Genomic DNA, 22,172 nt, shown 5'->3' with positions numbered 1-22,172 from the left:
CCCTATATAGTGCACTACTTTTAACCAGAGCACTGCTCAAAAGTAGTGCACTATAAAAGGAATAGGGTGTCATTTGGGATGTAGCCTGTGCTTCCCTTAGCCATCACAATAGCACCATGGTGGTTGCAGGAAGGTTTTCGTATACGTTCTCGACCCAGACAGACCCTTTCACAACCACTACTCCACCTATACTGCTATCTGCAGGGCCTAACAGGCTGACTACACCGCTCGCGTCGCGTTGCAAAATAAATGTAGAAATCTGTATTATTCAATTATTGCACCCACACTGCTCGCGCCCGCCAACGAGCGTCTGCGTTGCCAAGGGCTAGAATAGAAGTCAGTTCAATTTCTGACGCATATTGCGCTGCAAGTCCTGCCTCTCCCATCTCCTCATTGGTTTATAGAAGCAGGTATACCCACGTGGGTGACTGAAAGACGAACGAGGTCGGTGGCGGTAATGCACCTAATTTATGAAAGTTGCCAATCGCAAAGTCAAGAGAAGAGAAAGCCTTGAAGGAAGAGAGATGACTAGAAACGATTCATTTGACCGCTTCATGTGTGGATTAATTGTCGGAGTTGAGGACCTTGTGCATTTCAGGTAAAATCTGGGCACACTCGTTCATCCAAAATGGCTTCGCTCACCTTCGAAGGAATCCAGAAGTCCCCAAAGGCTGTTTTTCCGAGAGGATCCAAAGCCACCCGAGTTCCCTCGAGAATCATCGACAACGGGTGAGTCGGATACACCAGAACCTATGCAACTGGAAAGAGCTAGATTATCGCCATGGGAATGTTCACATAGGATTTCATTGCTACCTGTCCACTGAGGAGACCTAGATCATTAGTAGGTACAAGTACTCTGGTGAGTCAGACTGGGAATTACATAATTCCAATTACCCGTACCCCTTTTGCTGTTATTCTGCTGTGTGGAGACCAGTCAAAGTCTTTTCGGGTGCTCACTGACTCTGGGCTGATGAGAGTTTCATGGACGCTACACTGGTATCTGAACTAGGTATTCCCACTCAACCCCTTTCCGTTCCCATGGATGCTAGAGCACTGGACGACCGTTCCATTGGCAGAGTCACAGTAGTCAATACAGTTGCTTCTCATTGAGTCTCCTAACATCCCTATAGTTTTGGGATTTTCTTGGCTCCAGAAACACAATCCCAATATTGACTGGACCACAGGTTCAATCCTGGGTTGGAGCCCGTTCTATCACTCACCTAAAGGCGGCGCACCCTTCCCCTAAACATCTGCCTGCTGGGTTAAGTTCGGCCTCGGCTCTCTCGGACGTTCCCACAGAGTATCATGACCTCCAGGAGGTATTCAGTAAGGCTCGTGCTACCTCCCTTCCTCCACATCGACCTTACAATTGTGCGATTGACCTCCTTCCGGGCACCACACCGCCTCGAGGCCGGCTATATTCCCTGTCTGGCCCTGAGACCAAGGCCATGGAGGAGTATATTGATAACTCTCTGGCGGCTGGAAGCATTCACCCTTCAGCCTCTCCTGCCGGCGCAGGGTTCACTCTTTGTGGGAAAGAAGGAGTAGATCCTGCGTCAATGTCATGGAGACCCCGGTAATCAATACATCATGGTCAGGAACCCGTACCCGCTACCACTCCTCTCCTTGGCTTTCGAACCTTTCCAGGGGGCAACCATCTTTCTAAAATGGACCTCCAGAATGCCTACCACCTTGTTCGGATAAGCGAAGGAGACGATTGGAAGACTGCTTTCAATACAGCAAGTGGACACTATGAGTACCTGGTCATGCTGTTTGGACTCACTAACGCTCCTACTGTCTTCCAGGCTCTGGATAACGATGTGCTCCGGGACATGTTGAATCGGTTTGTTTTTGTGTACCTCGATGACATCCTGGTTTTCTCTATGTGCGACAAGTTCTTCAGTGCCTTCTGAAGAACCAGTTGTTTGTTAAAGCGGAGAAATGCGAGTTCCACCGCTCCACAATCACTTTTCTGGGATACATCATCTCTGAAGGGATGACCCTTGCCTGTTTATTCTGGACTCCGTACCCGCCTGCCTGACTCTTCTGCCTGCCCTGACATCGAGCCTGTCTGCCACTCTTTACCTCTTGGACTCAGAATCTGGTTTTGACCTTTTGCTTGTCCACGACCATTCTCTTGCCTTCTCTTTTTGGATTATAAATAAACTACAAAGACTCTAACCATCTGCCTCCTGTGTCTGCATCTGGGTCTCGCCTTGTGCCTTTATAGACAGACATTCTACACATTTGCTTGCAAGTTGTTTGCATTAATGAATGACACTAAAGTGGAACACTTGGGTAAAGATAATCATCTTTATATTGTAATACCGTTAATGTACAACCCAGACTGCATGTTGGTGCTGGTGTAGCCTACCAAAAAGAATACAGCCCAGACAGAATAGCATAATTGTGAAGAAAGTGATTGATCTATTCTTGTATCCTACTGATTGTAGGGTGTTCCAACAACACAGTATAGGGCGAAGTTTATATCCTAATGCAACAACACAGTATAGTGCGACGTTTATATCCTAATGCAGACAAGGACATGTTTTACCCCATGACCTAGGTATTTTAAAATGGTGTTATAGGTTAGGCCTATGTGTTATATCACATGAATTTGAAATAAATATTGTATTTTATTATACAGCATTAGGCTATGAGTTATAGAAATAGCTCTCTTGAATCAATCAAACACGAACCTTGCTTTTGCTGCATAATGCCAATGTGTCTAGATATAACACAGGCTAAACAACACTCACATGGAAAGTATGCTATGACAATGGGATCAGCCAATTAGGACTCAGGGGTAGACGTAACACAGTAAAAAATCTATATTCCAAGACACTCAAATTAGTATATGTTACGTTTGGTATGGTATCTATTAATTTGTGAATGTCCATCCATTTCATATGATATGTTACAAATTACAATTCGTATGATATGTTACGAATTACAATTCATACAATATGTTACGAATTTTCAATACATATGATATGTTATGAATTTCAATTTGTGGCTAACTTTATCTAGGTGGCTAATGCCAACGTTAGAAATTGGGGTTAGGGTTAGGAGTTAGATTAAAGGGTTATTGGCCTTAGGGTTAAGGGGAAGGGTTAGCTAACATTCTAGTTGCAAAGTAGTAAGTAGTTGCAAAGTTGCTAATTATCCACGCACCTTTTGTTTTTGCCTTTAGTAACATTTTGTCTTATGTAACCATAACAAATGTAATATATCATGCTAAATTGAGTGTCCCGAAGTTTCGTTTACTATGTTATGTCTAGTCTGAGTACAGGCTGAATCAGCGGTGACAAAATATAGCTTTTTTTACCAACTTGATCTGTGTGGTGCCAGCTGGCGGGCAAGTTATGCTGCATGTCAACAAATGGCCAGAAATCATCATTGGGAAATCAAATCCTCAGAAATAGCAGAATCACGATTTGTTGATTGCTAGAATTGATCGAAGGCTGATCAAAGTTCATCGATAGTCATCACAGCTAAACTTCCAGCCAATCTTATCCTTGTAGAGGGAGAAGTATCCTATTGGGTAGAGGCAGGGGATAGAAACATGTGCAAGATGATATAGCCTACATAACTCTTTCACCGAGGAGAGCTTGGTACAGACCGCAAATTTAGAGATAGAAAAATGGTATTAAATCAGTTATCATCTCTAGTCTCAGAAGTGTCACATGGACAGGCTTTCTTAGGTCTGTGTAGTTTACTTATTTCCCTTATTGTTATTTTGCTGATCCGGCAGCTTGTGAAGCAGAGGAGACCCCGAGGATTCCCTCCTGGACCGTCACCTATTCCTGTCATAGGGAACATTATGTCTCTAGCAACAGAACCGCACGTCTTTATGAAGAAACAGAGTGAAATCCATGGGCAGGTACGGTACTTAATTTATTGTGTCAAAGTGGCTTGACTAAACCTTGGCATTTTTTGTGTTGGCTACTTGTGTGCACCCCCATGTAGGCTAGTCTTCTTGTGCTCAAACCGGTTTAACTCTTGCGGTTTAGCCTATTGAGTGTTACTTTATGAATACAGATTTTTGCATTACAATATATGTATTTTATATAGCGCTTTTCATTACAAACCAGAATCTCAAAGTCGCTTTAATTTCATTCTGAAAAAACAGCGCGAAAAAAAGTTTGCAGGTAGCCTAGTGGTTAGAGCATTGGGCCAATAACCGAAAAGTTGCTAGATCGAATCCCGAGCTGCCAAGGTAAAACTCTGTCATTCTGCCCCTGAACAAGGAGGTCAACACATTGTTCCCCGGTAGGCCGTCATTGTAAATAATAATTTGTTCTTAACTGACTTGCCTAGTTAAATAAAGGTTTAAAAAAATAAAAAATAATCCGGCACACACACACCAGAATTCCTTAGTGTGTCAAAATGTTAGTTAGGGTGGACGCTCCATTCTTGTCCCTATATCTTGCGTCAGCCTAGAAAGATAACTCAGAAAACTGAACAAAAGAGGCTCGCTATTCGCTAAGTGTTGGCAGGCTCCAGCCGCGCTTGCAGGGTTTCGAAAAATGGCGAAGGTACGCTTAGTCAGCATGCCTCGGCAAATAGAGCCAGACTACAGGGCTACCTCTAAACTAGCCTAATAGATAATTTGCCATTTAGATGTTATGTCATTATGTCAAAGAAAATAAAAAATGAAACATATTTTGGGAAAACAAATGGCATATTATTTTGGATGTTTATTTATTCAAGTATTTTATCTCAGATTTTCAGTCTTGATTTGGGAGGCTACTCAGCAGTGGTTCTGAATGGATATGATGCCATCAGAGAATGCCTGTACCACCAGGGTGATGTCTTTTCTGACCGGCCATCACTGCCTTTATTTATGAAAATGACAAAAATGGGAGGTAAGAAAGTCAGTTATAAGTTATAAGTTATAATGTATTCTGAAATATGCACATTATGACATTGGTATATTGTTATTAGATATTACATGCAAATACAAGCTTGGTGTTATCGAACTCTCTAGGCTATTTTATGGTATTGAGATGAAAATAGGTCCACCTATCGTGAGAAGAATATTTAGTATCTTCACACATGTTCAGTAAGGTCTCATTATGTCTACTCTAATCTCAATATCTTCCTTCTCAGGACTTCTGAATGCTAAATTTGGCAATGGATGGATTGAACATCGTCAACTGGCCAGCAACTCCTTTCGTTACTTTGGCAGTTTTCAAAAGCCCCTCGACCAGAAGATCCTGGAAGAGTGCATGTTTTTTGTGGATGCCATCGACGAACACAAAGGGAAACCATTTAACCCAAAGCACCTGGTGACCAATGCTGTGTCCAACATCACCAACCTCATCATCTTCGGCGAGCGTTTCACGTACGACAACTGTGACTTCCAGCACATGATCGAGATCTTCAGTGAGAATGTGGAGCTGGCCGTCAGTGGCTGGGCCTTCCTTTACAACGCCTTCCCATGGATCGAGTACCTACCCTTCGGAAAGCACCAGAAGCTGTTCCGCAACGCAGCCAAGGTCTATAACTTCCTGGAGCAGATCATCAGGCGCTTCTCGGAGGGCAGAGTGTGCAACTTCCCGCGCCACTACATCGATGACTACCTGAACAAGTTGGACAAGAGTGCTGGCGACTTGGGCACCCCGTATTCCAGGGAGAACCTAATCTACTCTGTGGGCGAGCTCATCATCGCAGGCACGGAGACCACCACCAACACCCTACGCTGGGCTATGCTCTACATGGCCCTCTACCCCAACATTCAAGGTCAGTGTGCTGCTTTATAGCACAGTAGGCCTCAGCACCAAGTCCCCTGCCTTGTCCTCACTCGGGCCTCATAGCACCCTGTCTTGTCCTTACTCAGGCCTCATAGTACCCTGCCTTGTCCTTAATCAGGCCTCTTTAGCACCCTGCCTTGTCCTTACTCAGGCCTCATCATGTCAAGTGGTGCATAAGACCTCCACAACATCCCTCCATCTCTTCCTGTCCTGTTCTATTTTGGATGTCTCTTTTCAGATGAGGCCTATTCTGGTATTAAGCTCAGTTTCAACGGTTAGCTAACAGGTCATCCTTGGTCTTTCTTTCTCCTCTTCTCCTCTGGTGTCCAGTAAAGGGACTTGCCTTGTCCTTATTTACTTACTTACTTACTTACTGACTTTATTGTCCCCATGGGGAAATTTTGTTGCAGTGTCATGTACACATTTAAAGTGGCGTTTAAATACAAAACAAAATTGACAATACAACTTTCATAACATTTACGTACCAATAAAAATAATAAGAAGAAGAAATAAGAAATAAAACATTTAAAAAAAAGAAAAGACTAGCCTTCTGGCCTTACGGAGTCGATGGGAACATTCGCCCGAGCTATTTAGGAGGGATATCACACCTGGCACAAATGATTGTCTAGTTCTGTTTTTCCTGATGAGGGGTGCCCTATACCTGCACCCAGAGGGGAGTAGTTCAAAGTCCAGGTACAGGGGGTGGCTTGGGTCTAAAATGATTTTGTGAGCCTTGCGGAGGGCCCTGATCTTAAAGATCTCATCCAGGTCTGTCTGTTTGACTCCAAGTACCTTGCTTGCTGTGGTAATAATCCTTCTCAGCATATTTCTCTGGCTGACAGTGGTATTGCCAAACCCACAAACAATACAAAAAGTTAAAATACTCTCAATAAAAGATTTGTAAAACAGTGTCAATATAGTACAGTCTACATTAAAAGATCCCAACTTTTTGAGAAAGTATAGTCTCTGTTGGCTCTTTTTGTAGATCAGGTCTGTACATTTACTCCACTGAAGCGTATTGTCCAAAAGGACACCCAGATATTTATATGCCTCTACAATTTCTATATTCTGACCTCTGATAGATGTTGCAGAGGTAGGTGTTGTACGCTTCCTGAAGTCTATGCACATCTCTTTGATCTTGTTGGTATTGAGGACCAAGTATGATTCCTCACACCACTCTACAAAGTCATCTAGGACCAGGGCCATGATGTTCCTCGTCATCATGCAACAGGCTGATCAAGGCAGTGTCATCAGCGAACTTAACGAGGTGTCTGTCAGTATGGGAACTAGTACAACTATTAGTGTACAAGATGTACAGAAGTGGGGACAAAACACATCCCTGAGGAGAGCCTGTGTTGGTATTGCGTATATCCGACATGTGGGGAACTATTTTGACTCGCTGTGAGTGTTGGCTCAGGAAGTCCAACAGCCACAAAACCAGCCCCCCATCTAAGGAGAAGTCCCGAATGAGTCTCTGTGCCAGAATGTAAGGCTGGATTGTGTTGAAGGCAGAAGAAAGGTCAACAAACAGAACCCTGACATGGGATTTGGCACCCTCTAGATGTCTATAGACCATGTTAAGGAGGGTAAGAATGGCATCATCAACTCCTCTGCTAGGCTGATAGGCAAACTGAAATGGGTCGAGGAGCTTCTGGGTGACACTGAGAATATGACTTTTCACAATTTTCTCAAGGCATTTCATTACTAAGGATGTCAATGCGAAAGGGTGGTAGTCATTCAGCACAGAGGGATTAGATGCTTTAGGAATTGGTATAATTATAGATTTCTTATTTATTTAACCTTTCTCCAAGCCATAATATACAGCAACTTTTATTTGCATACATTAGATAACTAAGGTATAATTTTTTTCTTTCAACTGTACAAAGTTATACACTCCCTCCCCTCGGACAGTGAAGCTACAATTGTAAATGTGTCTCTATACTTAGATTTGATATCAAATATTTTATATTAGGTGACAGGGCAGAATGTTCCTTTTATTTGAGGGTATTTTTATATATATAATGTATATCTGTTTTACCGTTTAGAATTGAAAGCATGTAGCTAATGTATCTAATCCCCCCATTTTAAGACATCATAAGTATTTGGACAAGTTCACTTAGTGTTTTAACGTAGTAAAAAATGTAGTATTTGGTCCCATATTCCTTGCACACATTGACTACATCAAGCTGTGACTTTAAAAAGTTGTTGGATTCATTTACAGCTTGTTTTGGTTGTGTTTCAGATTATGCTTGACCCAATAGAAAGTGAATGGTGGACAATGTACTCTATTGTAATATTTTGTAGACACTTGTATTGTAAGTAAGAATAAAATGTGTTTTTGAACATAGCTACATTAATGTGGATGCTACCATGATTAGGGATGTCATGAATTGGAAAAAAATTACTCCAGTCATCATCCATCATTAATTTATATTGGGCAAAACATAACCCAAAAAACAACAAAACAAACTCCAAATGCATCCAACGTCACAAGCTTGATGTATTCATTGCGTACTAGAAATATGGGACGAAATACTAAACATTAGACCGCTTTAATACACTGTAAGTGAATGTGTCCAAATACATATGACATCTTCAAATGGGAGGACTAGATATGTAAAGTGCTTTCATTTCTAAACTTTAAAACAGATATAAATGAAAATACTCTCAAATGAAAGGTGACATTCTGTACCTTCGCCTCATATGAAACATTTGATAACAAATCCAAAATGCTGGAGTATAGAGCAAAATTTACAATTTTAGTTTCACTGTCCAAATACATACGGAGGGGAGTGTATGTTTGTAGGTAATCAGTAATAGTTGAGTAAGAAACTTTCATTTGCATAGTGTCCAAGGTTGGATTGATTACTGTGTTAACTTTTTTTATAGATCTTTGTTTAAACTATTTCTCTACTAAGTTATACGCTGAGTGTACAAAACATTATGCTCTTTCAATGACATAGACTGACCAGGTTATTGATGTCACTTGTTAAATCCACTTCAATCATTTAAATCAATTTTATTTATAAAGCCCTTTTTACATCAGCAGATGTCACAAAGTGATTATGCAGAAACCCAGCCTACTACCCCAAACAGCAAGCAATGCAGATGTAGAAGCACGGTGGCTAGGAAAAACTCACTAGAAATGCAGGAACCTAGGAAGAAACCTAGAGAGGAGCCAGGATCTGAGGGGTGGCCAGTCCTCTTCTGGATGTGCCGGGTTGAGATTATAAGTGTACAAAAATGTATGCACTCACTACTGTAAGTCACTCTGGATAAGAGCGTCTGCTAAATGACAAAAATGTATAAATGTACATGGCCATTAAGGCCAGATCGTTTTTCAAGATCAAACGTTCATAGATGACCAGCAGGCTCAAATAATAATCCCAGTGGTTGTAGAGCAGGGCAATTATTTTCCATGAAGGGTCACATTAGAATATATTTTTGCCATCACGGGCCAGAATCATATTTTCAGGATTATACATCATGTGTATGACTGTGTTGACAGATATATCTACTGTAAATCATATCCAGATATGCTACTTATTTGACTTTTTTTTTAACATGCACAGAAATAAACCACATCCATGTTCTCCTTTTGGTAGGTATTTTCATTGTTAAACATCCAATGAACTTCACGGAGGGAAAAGTGCACTGTGCATTCAGCACCACGGACAGAACTCTTGTTAACGGGTATGCACAAAAACACAAGAAAGAAAGAGAGCTCAACATTACATTTAAACTACTCAATCAGTGTGAGGAGTGAAGTCTCTGATGGGCATTGACTAGAGCAGTGAAGTCAGGTATAGTTTTGACATCACTATGCGCAAAATTGCTGGGAGGTGAAAGTCAGTAAGAGATAATCTGTGCCTTGACTTATTATATTTTATCACTGAAAATGCCTGTTCACATACATAGGTTGACCCAAACAGTACAAACATCTTCTGAGCATGACTCCTAATCTTTGGAAAGTTTTGTTCATTGAGAGATGCATAGAACCTCGTCAGTGATATTGTTTTGAGTAGTTCTCCAATCACTGCATCAGACTGAAGATTGATAAGTTCATGATGCAGGTCAGTGGGAGCGTTATCCACATTGAAGGTGAAAGGAGAGGAAACCAACAGCATGTCCTTTTCCAACACTTTGAAATCCTCAAAACGACGAGAAAACTCACTGCTCAAAGCACGCAGCAGTGATGTATACTTCTCCCGCTGGTCATCTGATAGGGAACAGACTAGTAGTGTCAGAAGATGGGTGAGATTGTTGGCTTTTACTTGGCGGGTCAGGAGGAGTAATTTTCCCTTGAAGGCTTTTACAAGGCTGTACATCTGATGTGCAAAAAGGCCCTTCCCTTGTAGTTTGGAGAAATAGGTGAATTCCTTTACTTTGTCTTTCAAATGTTGTTCCATATTCTCTGCGATGTCCTCAACACGCCGTGTCACTGTTTGTCTTGGCAGGGAAACATTTTCAAACAGCTCTTTGATTACCTGTTCAGGAGTCTTATGGCTTGGGGGTAAAAACTGTTGAGAATCCTTTTTGTCCTAGACTTGGCACTCCGGTACCGCTTGCCATGCGGTAGTAAAGAGAACAGTCTATGACTGGGGTGGCTGGGGTCTTTTGACTATTTTTAGGGCCTTCCTCTGACACCGCCTGATGTAGAGGTCCTGGATGGCAGGCAGCTTAGCCCAAGTGATGTACTGGGCCGTACGCACTACCCTCTGTAGTGCCTTGCGGTCAGAGGCCGTGCAATTGCCGTACCAGGTAGTGATGCAACCAGTTAGGATGCTCTCGATGGTACAGCTGTAGAACCTTTTGAGGATCTCAGGACCCATGCAAAATCTTTTTAGTTTCCCGAGGAGGAATAGGCTTTGTCGTGCCCTCTTCACGACTGTCTTGGTGTGTTTGGACCATTCTAGTTTGTTGGTGATGTGGACACCAAGGAACTTGAAGCTCTCAACCTGCTCCACTACAGCCCCGTCGATGAGAATGGGGGCGTGCTCGGTCCTCCTTTTCCTGTAGTCCACAATAATCTCCTTAGTCTTGGTTACATTGAGGGATAGGTTGTTATTCTGGCACCACCCGGCCAGGTCTCTGACTTCCTCCCTATAGACTGTCTCGTCGTTGTCGGTGATCAGGCCTGCCACTGTTGTGTCGTCTGCAAACTTAATGATGGTGTTGGAGTCATGCCTGGCCATGCAATCATTGGTGAACAGGGAGTACAGGAGGGGACTGAGCACGCACCCCTGGGGAGTTCCAGTGTTGAGGATCAGCGTGTCAGATGCGTTGCTACCTACCCTCACCACCTGGGGGCGGCCCGTCAGGAAGTCCAGGATTCAGTTGCAGAGGGAGGTGTTTAGTCCCAGGATCCTTAGCTTAGTGATGAACTTTGAGGGTACTATGGTGTTGAACGCTGATCTGTAGTCAATGAATAGCATTCTCACATAAGTGTTCCTTTTGTCTAGGTGGGAAAGGGCAGTGTGGAGTGCAATAGAGATTGCATCATCTGTGGATCTGTTTGGGCGGTATGCAAATTGGAGTGGGTCTAGGGTTTCTGGGATAATGGTGTTGATGTGAGCCATTACCAACCTTTCAAAGCACTTCATGGCTTCGGACGTGAGTGCTACGGGTCGGTAGTCATTTAGGCAGGTTGCCTTTGTGTTTTTAGGCACAGGGACTATGGTTGTCTGCTTGAAACATGTTGGTATTACAGACTCAATCAGGGACATGTTGAAAATGTCAGTGAAGACACCTGCCAGTTGGTCAGCACATGCCCGGAGCACACGTCCTGGTAATCCGTCTGGCCCCGCAGCCTTGTGTATGTTGACCTGTTTAAAGGTCTTACTCACGTCGGCTACAGAGAGCGTGATCACACAGTCGTCTGGAACAGCTGATGCTCTCATGCATGCCTCAGTATTGCTTGCCTCGAAGCGACCATATAAGTGATTTAGCTTGTCGGGTAGGCTCGTGTCACTGGGTAGCTCGCGGCTGTGCTTCCCTTTGTAGTCTGTAACACATAAGACGAGCGTCGGAGCCGGTGTAGTATGATTCAATTTTAGCCCTGTATTGACGCTTTGCATGGTTGATGGTTCGTTGCAGGGCATAGCAGGATTTCTTGTAAGCTTCCAGGTTAGAGTCCCGCACCTTGAAAGCGGCAGCTCTACCCTTTAGCTCAGTGCGAATGTTGCCTGTAATCCATGGCTTCTGGTTGGGGTATGTACATACAGTCACTGTAAGGACGACGTCCTCGATGCACTTATTGATAAAGCCAGTGACTGATGTGGTGTACTCCTCAATGCCATCGGAAGAATCCCGGAACATGTTCCAGTCTGTGATAGCAAAACAGTCCTGTAGTTTAGCATCTGCTTCATCTGACCACTTTTTTATTGACCGAGTCACTGGTGCTTCCTGCTTTAATTTTAGCTTGTAAGCAGGAATCAGGAGGATAGAGTTGTGGTCGGATTTACCAAATGGAGGGCGAGGGAGAGCTTTGTACGCGTCTCTGTGTGTGGAGTACAGGTGATCTATAATTTTTTCCCCTCTGGTTGCACATTTAACATGTTGATGGAAATTTGGTAGAACTGATTTAAGTTTCCCTGCATTAAAATCTCCGGCCACTAGGAGCACCGTCTCTGGGTGAGTGGTTTCCTTTCCTGCTTATTTCCTTATACAGCTGACTGAGTGCAGTCTTAGTGCTAGCATCTGTCTGTGGTGGTAAATAGACAGCCATAAAAAGTATAGCTGAAAACTCTCTAGGCAAGTAGTGTGGCCTGCAATTTGTCACAATATACTCTACTTCAGGTGAGCAAAATCTAGAGACTTCCTTAGATTTCGTGCACCAGCTGTTGTTTTCAAATATGCACAGACCGCCCACCCTCGTCTTACCGGAGTGTGCTGTTCTATCTTGCCGGTGCAGCGTGTATCCCGCTAGCTGAATATCCATGTCGTCATTCAGCCACGATTCCGTGAAACATAGGATAATACAGTTTTTGATGTCCCGTTGGTAGGATATTCGTGATCGTACCTCGTCTAGTTTATTGTCCAATGATTGCACGTTGGTGAGTAGTATTGACGGTAACAGCAGCTTTCCCACTTGCCTTTTCCGGGTCCTGACCAGGCAACCGGCTCTTTGTCCTCTGTACATGCGTCGCTTCCTCTTGCAAATAACGGGGATGTCGGCCCTGCCAGGTGTTTGGAGAATGTCTTGTGTGTCTTGTTTGTTGAAGAAAAAATCTTTGTCTAATCCGAGGTGAGTGATCGCTGTCCTGATATCCAGAAGCTCTTTTTTGCCATAAGATACAGTTGCAGAAACATTATGTACAAAATAAGTTACAAATAACGCAAAAAAACCCACATAATAGCACAATTGGTTGGGCGCCCGTAAAACTGCTGCCATTTCTTCCGGCGCCATTTCTAACCTGAGACAAGGCTAAGTATAGCCCACAAAGATATCCTCCAGCACACGAGCTCGAGGGGGCGCAAAACCGAACAGGAAGATCACGTCAGTGACTCAACCCACTCAAGTCGAGTATAGTGACAAAATCCTGGCATGATGTGACACACCCTTTCTAGGGACGGCATAGAAGAGCACTAGTAAGCCAATGACTCAGCCCCCATAATAAGGTCAGAAGCAGAGAATTCCAGTGGAGAGGCGGGAGCTGGCCAGACAGAGACAGCAAGTGGGATTCGTCACTCCAGTGCCTTGCAGTTCACCTTTACACTCCTGGACCAGACTACACTCAATCATATAACCTACTAAAGAGATGAGTCTTCAGTTAAGACTAAAAGGTCGAGACCGAGTCTGCGTTTCTCACATGGATAGGCAGACCATTCCGTAAACATTTAGCTCTAAAGGAGAAAGCCCTCCCTTTAGCTGTTTGCTTAGAAATTCTAGGGACAATAAGGAGGCCTGCGTCTTGTGACCGTAGAGTATGTGTAAGTATGTACGGCATGACCAAATCAGAGAGATAGGTATGAGCAAGTCCATGTAATTGACATGTCTACTCACGCTCCTCCCCTCCGGCGTTCGACGTCGTCGGTCTACTAACCACCAGTCCTGGGATCCATCATTACGCACACCTGGCATCCATCATTACGCGCACCTGCAGATGGAAGCCTGTCCTCACCTGAACTCCATTACCTTCCTGATTACCTTCCCTATATCTGTCACTCTCTTGGGTTTCTTCCTCAGTCAGTATTGTTCCTGTGTTTACGAGTAAACGCCACTGTTATGTTGTCTCGTTTCATGTTTGTTGTTTTATTAAACGTTTCTCCTGCTTTGCGACTCACAGATTCATCGTTACAGTAATGATTTGTAGGTTAGCAGTAAAACCTTCAAATTAGCCTTAGCCTTAACAGGAAGTCAAAAAGTAGAGAGGCTAGTACTGGAGTAATATGATCAAATTTTGTGGTTCTAATCAAGATTCTAGCAGCCATATTTCAAATCAAATTTTATTAGTCACATGCGCCGAATACAACAGGTACCTTACAGTGAAATGCTTACTTACGAGCCCCTAACCAACAATGCAGTAAAAAAATAAATACAGATAAGAATAAGAAATAAAAGTAACAATTAATTAAAGATCAGCAGTAAAATAACAATAGCGAGACTATATAAAGGGGAGTACTGGTACAGAGTCAATGTGCGGGGGCACCGGTTAGTTGAGGTAATATGTACATGTAGGTAGAGTTATTAAAGTGACTATGCATAGGTGATACCAATTTGGGTAGCCATTTGATTAGGTGTTCAGGAGTCTTATGGCTTGGGGGTAGAAGCTGTTTAGAAGCCTCTTGGACCTAGACTTGGCGCTCTGGTACTGCTTGCCGTGCGGTAGCAGAGAGAACAGCCTGGTAACAGCCTGACACCGCCTGGTAAAGAGGTCCTGGATGGCAGGAAGTTTGGCCACAGTGATGTACTGGGCCGTTCGCACTACCCTCTGTAGTGCCTTGCGGTCGGAGGCAGAGCAGTTGCCATACCAGGCAGTGATGCAACCAGTCAGGATGCTCTTGATGGTACAGCTGTAGAATCTTTTGAGGATCTGAGGACCCATGCCAAATCTTTTCAGTCTCCTGAGGGGGAATAGGTTTTGTCGTGTCCTCTTCACGACTGTCTTAGTGTGCTTGGACCATGTTAGTTTGTTGGAGATGTGGACACCAAGGAACTTGAAGCTCTCAACCTGCTCCACTGCAGCCCTATTGATGAGAATGGGGGCATGCTCGGTCCTCTTTTTCCTGTAGTCCACAATCATCTCCTTTGTCTTGATCACGTTGAGGGAGAGGTTGTTATACTGGCACCACACGGCCAGGTCTCTGACTTCCTCCCTATAGACTGTCTCGTCGTTGTCGGTGATCAGGCCTGCCACTGTTGTGTCGTCTGCAAACTTAATGATGGTGTTGGAGTCATGCCTGGCCATGCAGTCATTGGTGAACAAGCTTTATCCGGGTAGCCAGAGAGTAGAGCATTGCAGTAGTCTAATCCAAAACTTTCAAAAGCAAATTAGCTTTACTGCATCATTTTTGTACAAAGTTTCAGATATGTGCAATGTTACAAAGATGGAAAAAAGCTGCCCTTGAAATATTCTTGATATGTTCGTCAAAAGATAGTCCAGCGGAATGCAGAGGTCCTTCACAGTTTTATTTGAGACGACTGTACAACCATCAACATTAATTTTCAGATCAAACAGCAGATCTCTTTGTTTCTTGGGACCTAGCACAAACACCTCTGTTTTGTTCGAATTTAAAAGTAAAACATTTTCCGCCATCCACTTCCTTATGTCTGAAACACAGGCTTCCAGGGTAGGCAATTTTGGGGTTTCACCATGTTTAATCGAAATGTTCAGCTGTGGGTCGTCCGCATAGCAGTGAAAGTTGACATTGTATTTCCGAATGATATCAACAAGAATATATAGTGAAAACAATAGTGGTCCTAAAATGGAACCTTGAGGAACACCGAAACTTACAATTGATTTGTGAAAGGGCAAACCATCCAAAGAGAGTCAATTCTATATTTTCCAACAGATAAGATCTAAACCAGGCAAGAACTTGTCCGTGTTGACCAAAGAGGGTTTCCAATCTCTTAAAAATAATGTGGTGATCAATGGTGTCAAAAACGGCACTAAGGTCTAGGAGCACGATGACAGATGCAGAGCCTTTGGTCTGACGCCATTAAAAGGTAATTTACCACCTTCACGAGTTCCGTCTCAGTACTATGATGGGGTCTAAAACCAGACTGGAGTGTTTCGTAAACATTATTTGTCTTCAGGAAGGCAGTGAGTTGCTGCACAACAGCTTTTTGGAAACATTTTGAGAGGAATGGGAGATTCGATATCGGCCGATAGTTTTTACATTTTCCGTGTCAAGGTTTGGCTTTTTCAGGAAAGGCTTTATTACTGCCATTTTAGTTAGTTTGGTACACATCCGGAGGATAGGGAGACGTTTATTATGATCAACATAGCAGGGCCAAGCACAGGAAGTAGCTCTTTCAGTAGTGTCGTCAGAATAGGGTCCATTAGGCAGCTGGACACTATTCAGCGTAGAACTTTCTTGTATTCTGGAGCCTCAGAATGGAATGAGTTGCCTCTGCCCATAAAAACAACGTCCTCTCTGGGCAGCTTTAAAAATAAAGTTAAAATAAGTTTGATGTCTTCTGTGCCCATATGAATAATCCCTACAATGTAACTGCAATGATGAGATAGATGTTCTTCTTCTTTGTTTTAATGTTTTATTATCTCAATGCCATACTGTGTTCAACCGTGTTCGATCTTGCCTAGCCACCTTGCCTCAAGAGGACCACAATAAAAATAAGTCCCAGACTTTATTGTGTGTTATCCTCCATGATTTTACTCATGTGCATGTATGGGTTTGTCAAGTTTTGGGTGTACTTGTTTTTTAAATGGTCGAATTAATAAACTCAACTAAACAAGGATAGGGGACAGGTTAAAGAAAGATATTTAAGCCTTGAGACAATTGAGACATGGATTATATATATGTGTGCCATTCAGAGGGTGAATTGGCAAGACAAAATATTTAAATGCCTTTAAACGGGGTATGATAGTAGGTGCCAGGCGCACCGGTTTGTACCAAGAACTGCAACGCTGCTGGGGTTTTCACGCTCAACAGTTTCCCATGTATTTTAGGAATGGTCCACCACCCAAAGGACATCCAGCCAACTTGACACAAATGTGGGAAGGATTTGTATTTGTATTTATTAGGGATCCCCTTGGCAGCAGCTACTTTTCCTGGGGTGCAAACATATTAAAGCACTTACATTACATATAGAATAAAATATAAAACAGTACATCATATAACATTATTACACCAATACATATCTACAATACAACATGTTTAATACCACCATACAACAATATCACAATGTATTCATATGCATGTGTTTGTACCTTTGTGTGTGTCTCTTCACAGTCCCCGTTGTTCCATAAGGTGTATTTTTACCTGTTTTTTAAATCTAATTTTACAGCTTGCATCAGTTACCTGATGTGGAATAGAGTTCCATGTAGTCATGGCTCTATGTAGTACTGTGTGCCTCCCATAGTCTGTTCTGGACTTGGGGACTGTGAAGAGACCTCTGGTGGCATGTCTTGTGGGGTATGCATGGGTGTCTGAGCTGTGTGCAAGTATTTTAAACAGACAGCCCGGTACATTTAGCTTGTCAACACCTCTTACAAAAACAAATAGTGATGAAGTCAATCTCTCTTCCACTTTGAGCCATGAGAAATTGACATGCCTGTAATTAATGTTAACTCTCTGTGTACTTTTAAGAGCCAGCAGTGCTGCCCTGTTCTGAGCCAACTGCAATTTTCTAAGTCTCTCTTTGTGGCTCCTGACCACACTACTGAACAGTAGTCTAGGTGCGACAAAACTAAGACCTGTAGGAACTGCCTTGTTGATAGTGTTGTTAAGAAGGCAGAGCAGCGCTTTATTATGGATTGGAGTCAACATGAGCCAGTATCCCTGTGGAACGCTTTCAACACATTGTAGAGTCCATGCCCCGACAAATTGAGGCTGAGGGCAAAAGGGGGTGCAACTCAATATTAAGGTTTTCTTAATGTTTTGTACACTCAGTGTATTTCTGTAGATACTAGATAAGAGTTTAGCAAGCAGAAAGGACATTGTGATGAAAAGGTATTGACAGTTTGCTGCTGATGTTTCCTCTGTGTAGAGAAGGTGCATAAGGAGCTGGACAGTGTGCTGGGAAGTGGTCAATCCCCCTCGCTGGCAGACAAAAAGAGGATGCCCTATGTGGAAGCGGTGCTACATGAGGTCCTGCGCTTCTGTAACATCGTGCCCCTGGGCATCTTCCGCGCCACCACTCAGGACACACTGGTGAGCGGCTACAACATCCCCAAAGGCACCATGGTCATCACCAACCTGTACTCTGTGCACTTTGATGAGAAGTACTGGTGTGACCCTGGAACCTTCTCACCACATCGCTTCCTGGACAGCAATGGAAACTTTGTCCGACGGGAAGCTTTCCTACCCTTCTCTCTGGGTGAGTCTCTGGCTTCTTTCCACTCTTAGGCCCCCAAAGAGAGTAGCAGACTCTCACACACATACTGTACACACCCTCTCACTCGAATGCCTCTCCTCTTGCCTAATCTAAATGGTAATGCTTAAATACAGGGTTAATAGTCATCATGGGCATGAAATTCCAATATATTAGAGATTCGTCTGTATGTTTGTATACTTTTTAGGCAGTAGTTCTGAAAGTAGCACTCATGAGCCAAAAATGGTCACCGAAAATTGCATACTACGTCACATACAGTGGGGCAAAAAAGTATTTAGTCAGCCACCAATTGTGCAAGTTCTCCCACTTAAAAAGATGAGAGGCCTGTAATTTTCATCATAGGTACACTTCAACTATGACAGACAATATTTGAAGAAAAAAAATCCAGAAAATCACATTGTAGGATTTTTTATGAATTTATTTGCAAATTATGGTGGAAAATAAGTATTTGGTCACCTACAAACAAGCAAGATTTCTGGCTCTCACAGACCTGTAACTTCTTCTTTAAGAGGCTCCTCTGTCCTCCACTCGTTACCTGTATTAATGGCACCTGTTTGAACTTGTTATCAGTATAAAAGACACCTGTCCACAACCTCAAACAGTCACACTCCAAACTCCACTATGGCCAAGACCAAAGAGCTGTCAAAGGACACCAGAAACAAAATTGTAGACCTGCACCAGGCTGGGAAGACTGCATCTGCAATAGGTAAGCAGCTTGGTTTGAAGAAATCAACTGTGGGAGCAATTATTAGGAAATGGAAGACATACAAGACCACTGATAATCTCCCTCGATCTGGGGCTCCACGCAAGATCTCACCCCGTGAGGTCAAAATGATCACAAGAACGGTGAGCAAAAATCCCAGAACCACACGGGGGGACCTAGTGAATGACCTGCAGAGAGCTGGTAACAAAGCCTACCACCAGCAAGGGCATTGAAGATGAAACGTGGCTGGGTCTTTCAGCATGACAATGATCCCAAACACACCGCCCGGGCAATGAAGGAGTGGCTTCGTAAGAAGCATTTCAAGGTCCTGGAGTGGCCTAGCCAGTCTCCAGATCTCAACCCCACAGAAAATCTTTGGAGGGAGTTGAAAGTCCGTGTTGCCCAGCAACAGCCCCAAAACATCACTGCTCTAGAGGAGATCTGCATGGAGGAATGGGCCAAAATACCAGCAACAGTGTGTGTGAACCTTGTGAAGACTTACAGAAAACGTTTGACCTCTGTCATTGCCAACAAAGGGTATATAACAAAGTATTGAGATAAACTTTTGTTATTGACCAAATACTTATTTTCCACCATAATTTGCAAATAAATAAATTAAAAATCCTACAATGTGATTTTCTGGATTTTTTGTTTCTCATTTTGTCTGTCATAGTTGAAGTGTACCTATGATGAAAATTACAGGCCTCTCTCATCTTTTTAAGTGGGAGAACTTGCACAATTGGTGGCTGACTAAACACTTTTTTGCCCCACTGTATGTGCAGATATGTGCACCACGTCATTGCTCTCTCTCTCTCTGTACTGTGTCCACTGAGCTGGGCCCGCCCTGCAACCTCATTGGATAATGCTGGGCAGGCCTCTTGCTACCCGTCACTCAAATGTGAGAGGCTGAAGCTCATTGGCTATAACTCAAATTGCTCGGGTGCTGGCCCACATGGAGGGAAATGTAGGGAAAATAACACAGCACAGCTTTAATAAAACAGTCGCTTTCAAACTAGGGATTTCGTGCCTAATTGAGGTAAGACAGTAATTCTGCTCATAGATTATGCATGTATGAACTACACATTGAAAAATACTTTCTTAGTTGCCAAAGTACCGGAGCATGTCTTTAACTGTATACCCCAGCTATGATCTCATTTCATTTTACCTACAATGAGTCAAATGTAATAAAAGCTAGAGCCTCTCCGGTATTACAACAACCTTATGGGTATGAAGGCCCAGTAATCTATTTGAGCACTTAATTAATAGACTGGTGAGGAAGCCAGTCCCTGGGGCTATTGCAGACTACAATGCTGCCATTAATAAAGGAAAGTACTGTTAAGACAGAAAAACACCACCATGTCAGTTCAAACAAAACAAATTCTCAGTCATACCACCCATACATGTGGTTCCCTCTATTGCTCAACTTGCACTGTGTATGCAAGTGTAAACCTTTTCCCAGCCATAACCTATATCCTAATAAGGTAAAGACTAAACAGCTGATAGCAGTGATAGTAAAGGACCTTTACTATCACTTAACAGATACATTGAGTACAGTAGATATGTTGTATTGGTTGAATGTTCACTGCAACAGTAGTCAGTAGTAGCTGGTGTCACTAAATCAACGGACGGCTCATTGTAATGGCTGGAATGGAATGGTTTGATACCGTTCCGTTGATTTCATGTCAGCCATTACGACGAGCAGTCCTCCTTCACCAGCCTCCTCTGAGTAGAGTAGATGATACAAAGTATGGCATGATCTTCACAAAACTCAATCCATGTTGTGTGGTTTGTCCTCAGGGAAGCGTCACTGTTTGGGCGAGCATCTGGCCAGGATGGAGATGTTCCTGTTCTTCACCACCATGCTGCAGCGCTTCCACCTGCAGTTCCCCCCCGGCACAGTGCCAAGCCTCACCCCCAAACTGGGCATGACCCTGCAGCCGCTGCCTTACTCCATCTGCGCCGTCCGCAGGCAGCAGTGACTGATTCTCAGAAGGCACAGCCCGAAGGGGTGGGGGGGTTGGGGGTTTAGTCAGAACAGAACAGGGCTCTAGAGCTTGGACTCCTACCCTGACCTCCAGGGTCTGAACTCGTGTTTTACACAGAACTGCTAGAATTCTAAACATCAGCCGATGGTTGTTTCTGAGCAATTGCATGTTTGCACAGCACCATTTGAAAAGTCACAGGATCACCAGAAATGTTACTGGCGAGATCCTGAAATATCAGGTGGAACTTCTCAGTAAGTTTAATCGAGAAGTGTGAATATTTAAACAATACACACACACATATACTATGAATTAACCTTGAATTAGAATTGACTTTTTATCTGTGTCCTTATAATCAAATGTCTCATTTTCCCTGCGGGATTACGTCAATGATTGACAGGATGGACCTCTATGATGGTTCACAGCCCTGTCTTCTCTCTCTCAGCCTGCCTAAATGAGAAATGGGAACATTACCCACTGGGCACACACTGGTTGAATCATTGTTGTTTCCACGTCATTTCAATGAAATTGAACCTACGTGGAATAGACGTTGAATTGATGTCTGTTCCCAGTGAGTAGTTTCAGCTGTTTCTACTGCACAGTGAAAATAAGTAGACTAGCAGCCAGCCTTTCCTAGAAGGCTCTGGACATGGTGTTTAGTCTGGATCAGCGCCATATCAAGCAGTCTGAACTAACAATGAACCTGATCTCTAGGGATTCTTCCATGGAAAAGCCTTCTCTCAGAAAGCTACTGCAATATCCGTTGAAAATGTCTTTGTGATGCTGTCCTTTGTGATTTAAGTCAATTTTACTTTTGTCTATTATGGTCATACTTTGTAATAAGAACAATGCCATTTTTGTGCTCCACTTACCTTTTTTTACAATGTTTATGGTGTGCCTTTCCTAAGAGAAATTCAAGTTACATATGTTTTATGCCACTTGTTCTTTTTCTTCAACATGCTGACAGTATTTCTCTCAATAGGTTATAGGTCTATGTTTTCTCTCCAAAAATGTTTCCTATCTAAACTACAGTACAGGACTAGTCAGACATGGACTTTTGCAGTGACCCGGCAGAATGTGTCCAGACTGGGTCGTCCAGGGATACACAGACACTATAAATAATCTTCATGTGGTTGGAGCTGAGCCTGGGGGGGCGTCACCCATTTCCTTAAGTGACCTCTCACTTCTACTCTTTACTCAACAGACCAAAGGGC

General features: G+C 43.2%; 1 protein-coding gene across 1 annotated transcript; it reads left to right on the top strand.

Moving 5' to 3' along the window:
• The first annotated feature begins 3,539 nt into the window (after positions 1–3,539).
• LOC139575892 (vitamin D 25-hydroxylase-like) lies at positions 3,540–21,820 on the top strand. Its single transcript, XM_071401303.1, has 5 exons — positions 3,540–3,883; positions 4,727–4,868; positions 5,113–5,745; positions 17,929–18,258; positions 20,774–21,820. Exons 1-5 carry the CDS (start codon positions 3,644–3,646, stop codon positions 20,953–20,955), a joined length of 1,527 nt encoding a protein of 508 aa, XP_071257404.1. The 5' UTR covers positions 3,540–3,643; the 3' UTR covers positions 20,956–21,820.
• Positions 21,821–22,172: the final 352 nt, after the last annotated feature.

This window comes from Salvelinus alpinus, chromosome 5, assembly GCF_045679555.1.
Source record: "Salvelinus alpinus chromosome 5, SLU_Salpinus.1, whole genome shotgun sequence".
Taxonomy (NCBI): Eukaryota; Metazoa; Chordata; class Actinopteri; order Salmoniformes; family Salmonidae; genus Salvelinus; species Salvelinus alpinus.
This window is presented reverse-complemented; position numbering and strand designations above follow the sequence as displayed.

Bases quoted from the DNA above. Each gene is read 5' to 3' on its own strand.
- LOC139575892 (XM_071401303.1), top strand. From the start codon at position 3,644: ATGGTATTAAATCAGTTATCATCTCTAGTCTCAGAAGTGTCACATGGA. The intron at 4,869-5,112 runs GTAAGAAAGTCA...CTTCCTTCTCAG, and splicing joins GAAAATGACAAAAATGGGAG to GACTTCTGAATGCTAAATTT. The intron at 18,259-20,773 runs GTGAGTCTCTGG...GTTTGTCCTCAG, and splicing joins TTTCCTACCCTTCTCTCTGG to GGAAGCGTCACTGTTTGGGC.